Below are 16,409 nucleotides of genomic sequence, written 5' to 3'. Positions count from 1 at the left end.
ACTCACCTCTTGTGCCAAAGGAGAGCATCAGCTCCAGCCGATCCCTTGCCCTTACTGGAGTAGAGGGCACCCTTTTCCACATAGCCCACGCCAGAGTGAAGCTGGATTGGGGAGTGGGAGGGGTCCACGAAAGGGTTGTTGGGGTTATGAAGGATCTCCCAGTCCCTGTGTTGCTAGGGACTGATTTGGGCAAGCTTGTGTCCTACTATGAACCTGCCACGACCGCCTTGTCGCTCACGGAAGGAGACGGACTCTCCACCCACCACCAGGTACTTTATACACTTGGGGGAGCACCAGGGGGAGGTGGGTTGAATGTGCCCAGTTCAAGGGTACCAGGTTCAATAGTGCCTGCTTCAAAGGCACCTGAGTTTGATGTACAGACTGTCTGTTGTGATGATGCTGTAACTGTACCTGAGTTTACTGTACAACCTGTCTGTAATGAAAAAATGTCTATACCTGTCAATGTCATTACTGCATGCAATGATGATTTGAGTAATGTCCGTCTGTGCCATTCTGACAGTGTACCGGTGCTAGCAGTACCGCGCAGCTGCACTGCTCAGAACCCGAGCTCAGGACAGGTGGAGGGGGTTCCGGCCTCCTCCCCCTCCTCTGACCACAGGGATGAGACCTTTCAGCCGCTGGCCTCGCGTGACATGAGCCAGTTGGCTGAAACTGACAGCGCCATATTCTCAGCCGCACTACAAAGTGACCCAAGCCTGGAGGTGCTCAGGCAGCAAGCCGCTGAGCCCCTCGCAGACGGGGCCGCTTTCAAGGTGTACTGGGAAGGTGGGAGACTGTGCAGTGAGTCTGTACAGCCCCCTACAGGTAGATCCCACGCGAATACCAAATGGCTTGTGGTCCCGAGTGCGTTCAGGGGACATGTGCTGAAATCCGCACATGGTAATCCTCTGACAGGGCACTCAGGGGTCCGCAAGACACTCGCCGGTATTCGGAACCAGTTTTATTGGCCCCGGATGAACAGGGATGTAGCAAACTACTGCAGGGCATGTGCCGTCTGTCAGGAGCTGGGCAGGTCCAGGGATTCCCGCGGGGTTCCCTTAGGTCCACAGCCACTCAGCAGGGGAACCCTGCGTGGGCTGGCTGTTGACCTAACCAACCCACTGCCCGTTGTCCGCAGTCCCGGCAGGCACCACGTCCGACTGCAGTGGCGCAAACGCCCTGTCCAGAACGGTCCATGTTGGGTCAACCCTGAGGGTAGCAGACCGCGACCGGTCCAGGGGAACCGAGCCACAGGCTCCAATAGGTTTTCCCGCCGTACCGGCAACTCGAGGCCCGTCAGCCAGGTTAGCGGCGCCGCCACACATCTTGCGGATGAGTGGCTAAGCCACGGACAAGGGGGGGGGGCTGTCACGGACGATTGCGGGGACGCAGGCGCGTCCTGGAACCGCCCGTGAAGAAAAGAACGATCGCACTCGATTCCTGCGTCGATTGCGCTTCAAATCGGTACAATCTGGATTTATTGTGTAGGAGGTCTGCAGTCCTTTTCTTAGCAAAGAGAGCACCATTCCAAATGCTGGTTGGCCCTTTTGATATGCTAATGAGCCTGGGCCCAGAGAGTCCCTGGCTTCAAGCTGTGCTGATGGCCCATCCATCAGGTATAAGGTGACAAGCAGCTGGCAGGAAGACTGGCCCTGTGACTGCTGATCAAGCCAGAGGTATAAACTCAAAGTTGTCTAAGCAGATTTCACATTCAGATGTTAATTGAAGGAGCCAACAGGGCCTTTTCATAGACAAGAAGCAGACACAGCTGGACTCCAGTCAGGCTGACTCCGGCCTTAGCAGGAAGAAATGAATGTACAATATAATCTTTTGCCCATTTACAGAATACAATAAATAGGGTGGTTATGAGAGCGGTATCATTGGATCCGTAGGGTCATGCTGGATCTCTTGATACCAGTCGAGAGGGGCCCGGGGCCCCTACCACCCAGGTATGAATCTACTCAGGACCCTGATCTGATGCACTAGCCATGTCAGGTATCATATTAATCTGTATTTTCCTCCAAGTATGAAGCTGTTACCCCCCTAAATGTAACGTGTATGGTTCAGGAGTTACAGCAATTCATAAGTTTAGCTCTAAAATCTCTCAGAGGGAATGAACTGTCATTTGCTGGTAGCTCAGAGGGGGCTGGCATTGCCACACCCCCAAACCAGCTTCATCAAAAGCACAGAGCCAGCAGGCGGGCTGTGTCCTCCACACTGAAACATCTTGCACTCATCAGATGCCAGCTTGAGGATATGCTGGCATCCACCTGGTCTGAACTCTGAACTCTGGACTTTGAAACCAAGGACTTTATGATTCTTCCCACAATAAGGACATCTTTCCAGCAACTAAGTATTTTTCTCCCTTCTTTTATTTTTCATACTGGCTATTACTGTTTTCATAATTGTTGATTTTCATAATTGTCTGTATATATTAATTATTTATATTGCGTGAATAAACGACTTTCTCCAAGTCATTCACTTTCCGCTACCCTGCTTATCAGCACACACAGAAATGATCCCGGGTCTCTGAAGATACGCTACTGTTTGTTTGTTGTTGGCTAGACAGGATATCGTGTGTTTAACCGTTTTATTCGCAGGATTAGTCAGTCAGTTAGTGGGCCCCACGGTCCCATAGTAACCGCGGTGGTGGCAGTTTACTCTGAACCAGTGGGTGACGTTGTAATCACCCGTGTCTCACAGGCTCCCTTCTGAGTTGTCTGCGGCTAATTCTTAACGGTTCCTGCGCATTGACTGCGACCAGAGTTCGCACGATCTGTGCGCTGGCACCGTTTAGAAGGCTAAGTGCGGTCAGCCACTGAGGGCTCCTGTGACACCATCATTCTTTTATTAAATCTTCTCAATATACATTACCAGTAAGGTGTTCCAATAAAAGAATTTCTCCGGGCAAAAGTTGCTGTGAGCTCAGCTGAAATTCCAAAATCGGCTGCAAAAATAATACAGGGAATTAAACAAGGTTGTTATGGATCCCAAATTACTCAGTTCTCAAATTTCATTAGACTGTAAAATACTGAGGGTAAATTTTCCTAACCAAGCGGTCACCAAGCTGCTGCAGAGAATGGTGGCACTACATAAGAATCACATGTTCCAGCATATGTATTCTGCCAACTTCACTGTCCCGCTCAATCTACCATTCCATTTAAACGCCCCTATTCATCTGTCCTACACAATCCCAATCTGTGCACCCACCTCTCCACCTTCACTACCACCTATATTGTGTTCTCCATTCTCATTTATCCTACCTGCCGACTGTTGGAGTATCAACAGGATTATTACCTAAGCTGCAGTATAGTAAAACAACCACAAGATGTCACTGTGTGTAAAATACAATGGTGATATTTATGGGATTGTCATTTCCTGTTGTCACTCCGTATTCTCTCTGTTCTAAGTAAGCTGCACTTCCGGATGATATATCTCTGCATGTTTTTCTTCAGTAAATAGTTCTAACTTGTTATACTGTGTGTCTATCTGTGTGCAAAGAACACTGAGCTCCAACACTGTCTGCCGCTCCCTTACACTCGTTGTCCCGGTCACTGCTTGTCCTCAATCAAATGTATTATTCCTTCCTCATGATACCCTAATGTAAATAATTTTCATTTGGCTTTAATTTAACCTCCACCCTAAATGTCAGCAACAACCAGTGCCACCAAGCCACAAACTTGCCTTGGGCTCCATCATGGAAGTGTCCAAATAAAGATAAAGGGTCAGTATTTAAAGTGACACTGAAGCTAAAATAAACTTATGAGATAATGATTTGTATGTCTAGCATGAATAATTAATAGAACATTAGTAGTAAAGAAAAGTCTCTAATTTTTATTTTCAGTTATTTGTAGCATTGCGGCATTATGTGATATTTGCAGTTTAGAAACCACACTTTGTATTTTACACTGTAAAAAAATTAGAAGTAATGACCCTTTAAACTTTCCAGCAGTAAAACATTATCTCAAGCTGTGTCTCAGTGTTTCTTGGCTGTTTAAGCTATTTAGAAAACAGGACTGTGTTCAACCAAGTTGGTCGAATAGCTAAGAGCAGCTCTTTTGCACAGCTAAAAACTTAAAGAGGAACTCCAACCAAGAATTTAACTTTATCCCAATCATTAGCTGATACCCCCTGTTACATGAGAAATATATTGCTTTTCACAAACAGACCATCAGGGGGCGCTGTATGACTGATATTGTGCAAAACCCCTCCCACAAGAAGCTCTGAGAACAGTGCTCCTGGCAAACTGCCACAATGTAACTATGTTCACAGACAGGAACTAGCAGCTTACAGCTGTCTCTAACGGCCAAAACAGCTAGGAGCAGCTACATCACCTGCCCACAGTAAAAATGTCACCATGTGATAAATGTCAGAATGTAAATCAGGGAGAGGAAAGATTTTACAATGGGCAAACACTGACTAAATCATTTATACATAATTATTGTAAAATGAAGCACTTTTTTTATTACATTATTTTCACTGGAGTTCCTCTTTAAGTGTTTTAACTCTTCCTGAACTGGAAACATCATGAAACTTTTTTTCTTTGCTACTAATGTTCTATTTCTTAGCTGTACTACACATACAATTCATAAGAATATCTTCTCTTCTGATTTGCTTTAAATCACAGTTTTGTTCTCAGCTCATCCATTTTCTAATTCCTTTTAAACAATGCTTTACACTCACCATTCTGGTGCTCAGCTTTAACATGTATAGTGTAACAAATGCATGCACTTATTGTCAGACTACCTTCCTGTACTCTCCTTTATATCAAAAAATCCATGATGCCACCCTTACCTAATTTAACATCTCCATCATCATTCAGAAGAATATTGGCCCCCTGAAATAAAAACATAAAATATTTAGTATACAGGTCTCTAATGGAAGTCCAACTGTAGCATCTAGGGCTAGCCATATCCAGGCAGGGCGTCATTCTAGGGAAACGACAAATCAGATGTAGATAATAGGATAACAGAGGTGCCAACAGGATAAAAAAACATTAAAAGAACTTAAAAACCCATTTTGGTAATAGAGGAGGCAGTGGTGGACTCACCTCCTCCAAGCAGAACACACGACTGTGGATTTTCAGTCAAAACAATTTTATTGGATACTCCAAATAAAGTGCAACACGTTTCGTGGGATACAAACCCGCTTCATCAGGCAACAACAGATAGGAGTAAACAGCATCTGCCAGTATCATCAACACAGAGGCGCCCAGTGTTGATGATACTGGCAGATGCTGTTTACTCCTATCTGTTGTTGCCTGATGAAGCGGTTTTGTATCCCGCGAAACGCGCTGCACTTTATTTGGAGTATCCAATAAAATTGTTTTGACTGAAAATCCACAGTCGTATGTTCTGCTTGGAGGAGGTAAGTCCACCACTGCCTCCTCTATTACCAAGATGGGGTTTTAAGTTCTTTTAGTGTTTTTATATCCTGTTGGCGCCTCTGTTATCCTATTACCTACATCAGTGCTGTCCAACTTCGCGGGCATGGAGGGCCGTTTTTTCCAGGCCACATGGTGGAGGGCCGGCAGACAACCCCCCCCCCCCCCCCCCTCACGAAAAAAAAATCTAGCAGCAGTTTCCCCACAAAATGCACTCAGATTGGCTGCAGATGTACCCACAATATGCTGTCAGATTGGCTGCAGATGGACCCACAAAATGCTGTCAGATTGGCTGCAGATGGACCCACAAAATGCTGTCAGATTGGCTGCAGATAGACCCACAAAATGCTGTCAGATTGGCTGCAGATGGACCCACAAAATGCACTTACATTGGCTGCAGATGTACCCACAATATGCTGTCAGATTGGCTGCAGATGGACCCACAGAATGCTGTCAGATTTGCTACAGTTGTACCCACAATATGCTGTCAGATTGGCTGCAGATGTACCCACAATATGCTGTCAGATTGGCTGCAGATGGACCCACAAAATGCACTCAGATTGGCTGCAGATGTACCCACAAAATGCTGTCAGATTGGCTGCAGATGTACCCACAATATGCTGTCAGATTGGCTGCAGATGTACCCACAATATGCTGTCAGATTGGCTGCAGTTGTACCCACAATATGCTGTCAGATTGGCTGCAGATGTACCCACAATATGCACTCAGATTGGCTGCAGATGGACCCACAATATGCTGTCAGATTGGCTGCAGATGGACCCACAAAATGCACTTACATTGGCTGCAGATGTCCCCACAAAATGCACTTACATTGGCTGCAGTTGTCCCCACAAAATTTACTTACATTGGCTGCAGATGTCCCCACAAAATGCACTTACATTGGCTGCACATGTCCCCACAAAATGCACTTACATTGGCTGCAGAAGTCCCCACAAAATGCACTTACATTGGCTGCAGATGTCCCCACAAAATGCACTTACATTGGCTGCAGATGTCCCCACAAAATGCACTTACATTGGCTGCAGATGTCCCCACAAAATGCACTTACATTGGCTGCAGATGTCCCCACAAAATGCACTTACATTGGCTGCAGTTGTCCCCACAAAACGCACTTACATTGGCTGCAGATGTCCCCACAAATCGCTGTCAGATTGCCTGCTGTAATGTAATATTTCCAGCCCCCCTCCGCTCCGCTCCTCTCGTCTCGTTCCCCCGTGCTGCCGCTGCCACACCTCAGATCAGCCGCGAGCAGGAGATAGCAACCAGCCACACCAGCGCTCGGCAGCCGCGCGGTGAATTTAAATGCAGGAAGTGACATCATCGGTCACGTCCCGCATTTAAAGTCCCCCGTGCGGCTGCTGTGCGCGGTGTAGCTGGTTCCTATCTCCTGCTCGCCGCCGGTCTGAGAGTTGAGGCGGCGGCTGCACAGGGGAACTAGGGGAGATTAGCGGAGGGGGGCTGTAATTTATTATTACATTATATCAGAGGAATGGGGGAAAAGTTTAAAAAAAAAAAAAAAGCTCTGGGGACACGGAGGCTAACACTGCCACAGCAGGGGGGCCGCAGCAGAAGGCCTGGTGGGCCGGACGCGGCCCGAGGGCCGCCAGTTGGACAGCACTGATCTACATCAAGTCCACCCTTGGTGGAGGGTTGTACCCTTCTTTCTTCTACTACAGAGAGTGACTTTTTAATCCTGAGTGGGGTCAGGACAATCTCCCCACCTGCTTTGACAGTGGTTGCTTACTTGGTAACCCTGGTTTGTGAGTATTAAATTAATATTATTACTCTTCCAATTATACATTACCAGTACATACTACACTATATTGGGCTCTTGGCGTTCTCTCTTTTTGACAAATCAGATGTGTGTGTGTGCATGCGTGAGAGAAAGTATGTGTGTGTTTTAGCCTGTAATTTTCCATTGTAAAACACACATGGAATAATAATGCGTAGGCAAACTAGGCAAAGGTCTATGGTGACCCCTGCAGGAAGAGGCAACACAGAGCTATTCTTAGCACACAGTGCTTTGTGGAATTCCAAGGCTGGATTCACACTGTGCACATTGCATAGTGCACACTTTGTGTGTGATCTGCAATGGACACAGCAGGTGTTAGAACATGCAATTTAATTCAAAGCCTGCAGCCTGTGTGTGTATGTGTGTGTTGGGGGGGTTCCCGCTCCTGTACCTAATGCAGAGCAGCAGTGGCGCTGCAGATTACCAGCTCCTGTTGACTGGACAGCTCCTCCGCATGTCCATACAGTACCACATGGCTCCTGCTCCTGGGTGTCATGTGACATGCAGGAGAGAGTCACATGGCACTTTATGGCGCGTGTACAGTGAGGAGGACTGAAGAGGAGCAGTCCTGATGCCAGAAACTGGTAATGTATGGCTCCAATGCTGCATTTACTCAGGAGCAGACACCCTCAGCCCCCTAGACCCACGTGATGGAGGCTAATCCGGAAAGGCGAGGTGGGTGTCAGCTGGCCTCATGTAGTTACTCCCCTGGCAGGTGGTATTAATGTGCTAATTAAGCTGTAATTCCTTTAGACTTGGTCTATATTAATTGTTGTTACTTTTCTGGATTTTTAATGTTCTGACCTGTGAAGACCCAGACTGCACCCCTTATAGCAATTACTGTATTTTTTGGACTAGAAGACTCACTTCTTCTCCCCAAAAAGTGGATGGAAAAAGTCACTACACCCCATAGTACAAATGCAGGGAGTTCCTTACTTGTGAACGCCTTCCAATACGAACCGCCAACCTGCCGCAATGTCGGGGACTCCGTGTACTGTGCCCATGCTGAGGAGGACACGGGGAAAAACTGAGGACACAGGGACATAAAGAAGGACACAAGGGAGGCAGAGGAGGACACAAGGGAGACACAAGGAGAACAGTGGAGGACAAAGGGAGACACAAGGGGGACACAGAGGAGGACACAAGGGGGAAAGAGTAGGACACAGAGAGACACAAGGGGGACAGAGTAGGACACAGAGAGACACAAGGGGGACAGAGGAGGACACAGAGAGACACAAGGGGGACAGAGGACACAGAGAGACACAAGGGGAAAGAGGACACAGGGAGACACAAGGGGGACAGAGGAGGACACAGGGAGACACAAGGGGGACAGAGGAGGACACAGGGAGACACAAGGGGGACAGAGGAGGACACAGAGAGACACAAGGGGAACAGAGGAGGACACAGAGAGACACAAGGGGGACAGAGGACACAGAGAGACACAAGGGGGACAGAGGACACAGAGAGACACAAGGAGAAAGAGGACACAGGGAGACACAAGGGGGACAGAGGAGGACACAGGGAGACACAAGGGGGACAGAGGAGGACACAGGGAGACACAAGGGGGACAGAGGAGGACACAAGGGAGACACAAAAAGGACTGAGGAGGACACAGGGGGACACAAAGGGGCATAGAGGAGGACACAAGGGAGACAGAGAACACAGGGAGACAAGAAGTACAAGGGGGCATGAAGGACAAAGGGGGCATAATCCACAAGATGCCCCTTCACCATGGATGCACCAGGTTTAGTATATATTTTTCCCCTGGTTTTTGTCCTCTAAACCTAGGTGCGTCTTATGGTCAGGAGTGTCTTCTAGTCCACAAAATATGGTATATCAAGGGTCTGGTATGTGGGCTCAGTGAGTTTGGGCTGAAAATATGCATCTGGCCTGGTATTAAGTAAATATCTGACATGCTATTAGGTGACTTCATGGGGCTTCTGTACACACACTAGAATGCTCACCCAAAGCGGTCCTTATCAGCCACACTGGCTAAGTTTCATCCAGTGTGTGTTACATAGCTTAATAGGTGACGCTGGCCATACATTCTGCCTGGACTTGGGCTTAAGGAGTAGTGGTGTGATACTATGGCAGGGCAGATGACTAATTGTTCCCTTTTTTCAGGGAGGAAGAGAGAAGATTCTTCCGCTACAGCAGCTCATGACAAAATCAGTGACCCGGGTGCCAGCCATGTGTAGGCTGAGCATGCATGGGCAAGAGTCTACCACCAACTGCTCTTTGTAAGCCTTCTGCCAGCATATCTACTCCATCCTAATTCTGTAGTGTTATTGCTTACCTTAATATCTCTGTGCATCTTTCCCTGATTATGGAGATAAGCCAGACCCTGTGCAAAACAAATTGTATTAATGAATTTCCCCATACAAAGCTGACGTACTGTATTAAAGCTCCATTTCAGGAACCATTTCTTATAATTGCTTCATCCAATGACGATTCAAATGAATGTATGCATACAAAGGTTTTGTAAAAAAAATAAAAATCATTTTACTAAAAGAAATTACGGGCTGTACCAGTTCCCAGATCCTCAGCAAGTGACAGCTGCCAGCCTACACCTGCCTGGACCATTCTTTAGTTACATGAGCACATAGGGAGGGCAGTGATTGATCAGCCAAACCATTTAGTATGCTCTACATACCAAAACCATCCTGAGTGGCTTGAAGTGTGTGCGTGTTTGAGGAGGAGGGGATAGTGGGAGTAAGAAGGCCACTCCATATTGCCAAGGAGGAAGAGGATAGAATCCAGAAGCACAGCAGCCTAAAGATCCTGCGCCAAGATGATCAGAGCCGACATTTCACAGCTACGTGTACATTCTCAACACAGGTAGCAATGCAATGATTGTGGTCCAACTCTGCTCAACTCAATACTTATTTATGTGAATAGAGTGGTTCAGGTGCAGAAAAGCATCTTGGCTCACGCCAAGAAATTCTGCTTCATTACAGTAGTGCCTTCTTAAAGGAAGAGGCCAGAGACCATTTAAAATAAAAGTTTTATACAGTACATACCTTAGGCTTCCTCCAGCCCCATGCGCACAGATCGGTCCCACGGTGCTGTCCTCAGCCTTCTGTATTACCGGTACCGGGTCCCGTCTCTTCGGCCAAAGCTTATAGTTCCATTTGAAGGTTATGACAGTGTTGGTTTCAAACTCTTATCAAGAATTACAGAGAACATGTGCAGACATATGTGCGGTGTTGTACACACAAGTGTCAGAGTCATGCACTCACCTGGAGAGTCTCTCTACAGACGTACGCCACCTGCAGCTCAGACAGCGCACCTGTCACTACGGGAAAAAAAGCAATGACAGATGAAGAGCCTGCAATCTTTAGTGATTTATGGGCATTCATTCTTGTGACTTATTTACCTTGATAGATGTCTTGAAGGGAACCCCCTCCACAGAACTCCATGCAGATCCAAAGCTTATTAGCCCTTAATATGAACAGAACACAAGCTGGTTACTGAAGCGGTCCTAAAATTGCATTTAACAGACCCGTTAACATCCACTAAAGCCTGATACACATGTTCAATTATGATTGGCCAATCCCTGACCGATTTTACCTCGTCCATGTAGTATGAGGGTCAACTGATATGGAATACTTGTGTAGGTAAACCATGAAACTACATGGATGTGCTAAGATTGGTCAGTGATTGGCCAATCATAATTGAAACTGTGTACCAACCTTTAATGAACACCTCCTCCCCTCATCTATTAGAGGAGGGCTGGAAGAAAGCGGAGAGTGGGCGGCGAGCTGGATGGAGAGCAGAAGGGAGCAGGGGAGAATATCTGCCCCACCATGCTTTTCAATTGTGTTGATTTTTTTTTTTTCAGATGGGCGCCATGGGACTGGGAGACAGCGAAGCAGAGGACAGGGCAGGCTGTGCAGCAGATATGTGTGCAATAAAGGCACGTAACTAACCATGGGCTTAATTCACTAAGACAAATAGCATGCCTTATCAGAGTTAACACATCTTAAAAGAGTTAACATGCCTTATAAGAGTAGCATAGAGAGCGCTACGAACTTATGCCTGCTAGTTGGCAATGACGAAAGCTCCACTCGTCCTGCTCTGAGCCCCTGCTGGTCCAATCACTTTAAAGGACATTATCCCTGCACTTTGGTTGGCCCAATAGGCAGCCTGTCAAGTTTCCTGTCAAGTGACAGGCAGCCTATTGGGCCAATCAAAGTGCTGGGATAATGTCCTTTAACCTCCCTAGCGTTCTGGTTTTTTTTTACCCTATTTTTTTTCTATCATGTAGCTAGCCTAGTACTAGCTACATGATTCCCCCCTCCCTGCGGCGTCCCCCCAGCGTCTCCAAACGCCCCCAGCGCCCATGTTCTGAACGGGATTTCCTGTATGGGCTTCCCCCGTCGCCATGGTGATGATCGTAATGACGTCATTGACGTCGTGACGTCAGGGGGAGTCCCGATCCACCCCACAGCACGGTGATTGGCTAGGCTACGCACGGGGTCTGCAGGGGGGGCCCTCTTTAGCGGCGGGTAGCGGCACATCGGCGGCGAGCGGCAGCGATCATAACAAACACGCAGCTAGCAAAGTGCTAGCTGCGTGTTTGAAAAAAAAAATTGTCCAAATCGGCCCACTAGGGCCTGAGCAGTGCCCTGCGGCGTTACTGGACGAGCTGAGCTCGTCCGTAACGCCCAGGAGGTTAAAGTGATTGGACCAGCAGGGGCTCAGGGCAGGACAAGTGAAGCTCTCGTCATTGCCAATTAACAGGCATACGTTCGTAGCGCTCGTTATGCTACTCTGATAAGGTGTGTTAACTCTGATAAGGCTTGCTATTTATCTTGGTGAATCAAGCCCCTTATCTGTGCATGTGCTCCAATCTCTCTAGGTAGCGTGTAGAAAACACTGCAACATATGTGGGATTTCCTCTCCCACCACCTCTGCCTGTTGCTCCTCTCTCTCTGTGATCCCCCCCCCAGTCCCCTCTGCAGGGTGGAATAATCTACAGTCTCAGAATTTAGATTTTATTCTGCACATAAAATTTGGATTATGATTTGTTTTAAACATTGCTTTGCGGCAGTTTTCTCTGGAAACATTTCTGTGCTGCTGTGTTTGATGTGTAACAGGACAGGAATCCCTGTATGAATGGTGGGCGGCAGCATGCGCCACTACTGGCAGTGTTATAGAGAAACTCTGCTTGTCAAAGTTCATTTTTTTTCACGCCCTAAAAATATCCCACAAAATGCAGGTTTTCCCCTTCAACATTTTTCAGGAAAACTTCACAGTCACCTTATCATGAGGGGACAGGAGAAGTGCAAAAACTAACATTGTCCCCAGGTGCTGATCAGGTAGATCGAAAGAAACTCAGATCTGATCAGCAAAATGTTGTCTTGTAGTAAATGACTTTGAAAATACTGGGCCAAAGGGTCATCATTAACCACATAAGGACCAGAGACTTTTGGGTAAAAAAAACGGGGCTTACCAACGTCATGCCGCACACAACCGTCTCTCTGGCCGTTTATGTCACTCCCCCGCCGCTGCAGCCCAGTTCTGCTGTTGGTATGACAGCAGAGCTCCGTGATATTTCATTAGCTCCTGACTCTGTGGTCACTCAGACTCAGAACCAATGTGACTGAGTGACCGACAGCAGAGTGAGTGGACTGCAGCTGTGTGATCGGCAGTAGCGTGCCACGCAGTAATTGAAATCTACGCCTTGGCAGGGATAACAGGTCCCAAACAGGGTGCAGATTTGAATTAGTCTGGAAGTGGTTAAAGGACAACTGAAGTGAGAGGGATATGGATTATATATATATATATATATATATATATATATATATATATATATATATATATATATATATATATATATATATATATATATATATATATATATATATATATATATATATATATATATATATATATATATATTTCCTTTTAAACAATACCAGCTGGCAGCCCTGCTGGTCTTTTTGGCTGCATCTGCATCACATTAGAAATGAGCATGCAGCTAATCTTGTCAGATCTGACATGACAATGTCAGAAACACCTGATCTGCTGCATGCTTGTTCAGGGTCTATGGCTAAACGTATTAGATGCAGAGGGTCAGCAGAGCTGCCAGGCAACTTGTATTGCTTAAAGTGGACCCAAATTAAAAATACAAGATTTCAGAAATAAAATCTATTTTCTAAATTATAATGATAAATAGCAGCCTTTTTTCAGCTGCATGATGACAAATCTAAAATATTTTACATTTATTGGAGAAACCCCTCCCTTCCTTTCAAATTGCCGGGATTTTTCCGGCAAACTGGTGGAGATAAAAAACAAATACAAAATACAGGCTGCTACTGATGATGTCACAGGGGACGTGATCTCAGCGTGTGTGAGATTTCACATAGACGACGCCCCTGTGATGGAGGGTAGCTGATGAAAAACACACCCATGATCTAAAACCTCCTACTAAGCTCATAAGTAATGGCTGCCACCTAGTTATGAAAAGAGTAGGGTGAAAAGCATGCACTGAAATGCTCATAGGCTTGAAGGGGTGTTTATTTATATTTGTATGTGTCAGAGTGGTGCAACCAAATATTTTGAATTAAAAAAATGTTAGGTTTGGGTCCGCTTTAAAAGGAAACCAATATGGCAGCCTCCATATCCTTCTTACTTCAGTATTTATTTCCTTTTAAACAATACTAGTTGCCTAGCAGTCTTGCTGATCTATTTGGCTGCAGTAGTGAACTGAATTTCACCAGAAACAAGCATGCAGCTAATCTTGTCGGTTCTGACAATACTATCAGAAACCCCCGACCTGCTGCATGCTTGTTCGGGGTCTATGGTTGAAAGTATTAGAGGCAGAGGACCAGCAGGGCAGCCAGGCAACTGGTATTGCTTAAAAGGAAGTAAATATGGCAGCCTCCATATTATTATCACCTCGGGTTCCCTTTAAACAGATTAGCCCAGTTGAGACCATGTTTCTCAGCATTATTATGACAATGAACCAATTTAAATGACTGTACTAGCAACCTATTGTGACAAAGTTGGTGCTTCCCACACACCATTGATATAAGCCAAAGATTTTATAAGGGGTGCTCAGACCGAGTATCCAGAGCACTTTTTTCATTTCTTAAAGTGATTCATTGTTTTGTCTCAGCTGAATGAAACAGTCTGTCTCAGAGTGTTCAAATGTATTAATTATTATCACTTTTTATCTCTCAACTACCTGCAGAGACCTGGGCTTCCTAGAGCAAGGTACATTATAGCTGTAATTCCTCATTAGTGAGAGACCTATAGTCCGACTGGTTCCCGACTGGAGAAAAACTGTCAGTTGCATAGCTGAATATTAACTCTTTCAGGAAGAGAAAGAAGAAAAGCAACACAGCATAGTTATTTGTGTGCTTGGCACCGTACATATCAGAATTAGAATCTTGTATTTCGCCAAGCACGACTGAGGAATTGGGCTTGGCATGTACATGGCTCAGTACAGGGCAGGACACAGATACAGCAATTCAAACATAACCTTAAACAGTTTGCACGGAGTTTGGAAAGTCTCAATATTGTGCAAGGTGCAACAATGTAGTCAAGTTCTATCATTCTATCAGAATTAGCCTGAAAAGGAAGAATTGTCACTGGGAAAGGGGGGGAGAGTGTGAAGAGAGTTAACAAATTAAGAGAGTTGACAGCTGAGGGGAAGAAGCTGTTCCTGTGCCTTGAGGTCCTGGTGGCGATGGGCCAAAACCTCCATCCTGAAGGGAGCAGAGTGAAAAAGCAGGAACCTGGGTGTGAGGGATCATTAGTGATCCTCAACACACTGGAGCGCAGCGTGGAGATGTAGAGGAGGTCCAGAGGGGGAAGTGGTTTCCCAATGATGCTCTCCTCTAACCTAATGACCCTCTGTAGTTTGTGTCTGTCGCTGGTGGAGGAGCCAGCGTACCAGACCAGGCGGAGGAACAGAGTTCTAGGTAGGAGGGACAGATTCAATTGTGGCGGAGTAGAAGCTCGTCAGAAGTTTTTTGGCTCATACCGAACTTCTTCAGTTGGTGTAGGAAGATTAGCCTCTGCTGGACTTTTCTCTGGGTGGTGTTGGTTTTCCAAGACAGGTCCTTGGAGATGGTAACGCCAACATATACTGTGTATGTCTATCTCCTCATGTTGCATGTCACTTAAGGTTCCTTTCAAGTCCATAGGGAAAGCAAAGAAGGCCGGCACACCCAGTGTAATGTTTAATCGTTGCAGAGAGAAGCCCCAAAATGTCGGCGTCTATCTGCAACAATAAAACATTACACTGGAAGTGCCTGCCTTCTTTTATTTTCTTACCTCCTATTATGGGTAAAAGGATTTCAGCCCCCCCTCCCCCCGGAATTCTATAAAGGCGTAATAATAATAGTCATAACATTGTTCAATGACAACACTGGCCTTTGAGAAGAGGCCTGGTCCTCACCTCATATAGCTTCCATAATAAGTGACTATGTTTTTGTGCGCACAGCTCTTCAACATCAGAACTTCTTTCTGAATTACAGAGAAGTCTTCATCTGGTAAACAAACAGAAAAAACCTTCAGGTTTAGCAAATGCCAATGTGAATATCCTTGAGTGGCACAGACTTGAATCCAAATGAATATCTCTGGAGAGATCTTAAAATGGCTGTGCACTGAAGCTTCACATCCAACCTGATGGAGCTTGAGAGGTGCTGCAAGAGGAATGGGCAAAACTGGTCAACGATCATATTCAAAAAGACTTGAGGCTGTAATTGCTGCCAAAGGTACATAGACAAGGTATTGAGCAAAGGCTGTAAATACTCATGTACATGTGATTTCTCAGTTTTTTTATTTTTAATAAATGTGCCAAAACCTCAAGTAAACTTTTTTTTTCACTTGTCATTATGGGGTGTAGTGTGTAGAATTTTATGAAAAAAAATGAATTTAATCAATTGTGTAATAAGGCTGTATCATAATAAAATGTGAGAAAAGTGATGCGCTGTGAATACTTTCCAGATGCACTGTGTGTACACACACATATATATATTTATTATACAGTGGAATCCCTTTATAGTAACTCCAAGGGAACGGGCAAAGTAGCTTACTATATTGGAAGTTTACTATATGAGAAATAGTCATACTCAAGCACATAAGGTATACAATTGTACTGTATCATAATTAAGTCAATATTTGGAAGTACCAAAGGGACCAAAAAACAAGTTCAATGTAACAGTAAGTTGTATTATATCTGGGTTTAAACTGAAGTTC

General features: G+C 45.7%; 1 protein-coding gene across 13 annotated transcripts in view; it reads right to left on the bottom strand.

Moving 5' to 3' along the window:
• The window catches only part of MAP4K1 (mitogen-activated protein kinase kinase kinase kinase 1), a 241,426-nt gene that overhangs the window by 59,944 nt on the left and 165,073 nt on the right, over nt 1-16,409 (bottom strand). For 7 of the 13 annotated variants that reach the window (XM_068250536.1, XM_068250540.1, XM_068250537.1 and 4 more), the window contains 5 exons: nt 10,573-10,637; nt 10,436-10,491; nt 9,493-9,540; nt 4,795-4,837; nt 2,875-2,947 (listed from right to left, as the gene is read on the bottom strand). In XM_068250536.1, the coding sequence (XP_068106637.1) occupies nt 2,875-2,947; nt 4,795-4,837; nt 9,493-9,540; nt 10,436-10,491; nt 10,573-10,637 (285 nt within the window). Of the gene's footprint in view, nt 1-2,874; nt 2,948-4,794; nt 4,838-9,492; nt 9,541-10,435; nt 10,492-10,572; nt 10,638-15,606; nt 15,698-16,409 lie in introns of all 13 variants that reach the window. The other 6 variants (XM_068250530.1, XM_068250531.1, XM_068250532.1 and 3 more) reach the window with 1 other exon arrangement.

Source organism: Hyperolius riggenbachi, chromosome 8, assembly GCF_040937935.1.
Source record: "Hyperolius riggenbachi isolate aHypRig1 chromosome 8, aHypRig1.pri, whole genome shotgun sequence".
Taxonomy (NCBI): Eukaryota; Metazoa; Chordata; class Amphibia; order Anura; family Hyperoliidae; genus Hyperolius; species Hyperolius riggenbachi.
The sequence above is the reverse complement of the archived record's forward strand: the minus strand, read 5'-3'. Positions and strand labels throughout refer to the sequence as shown.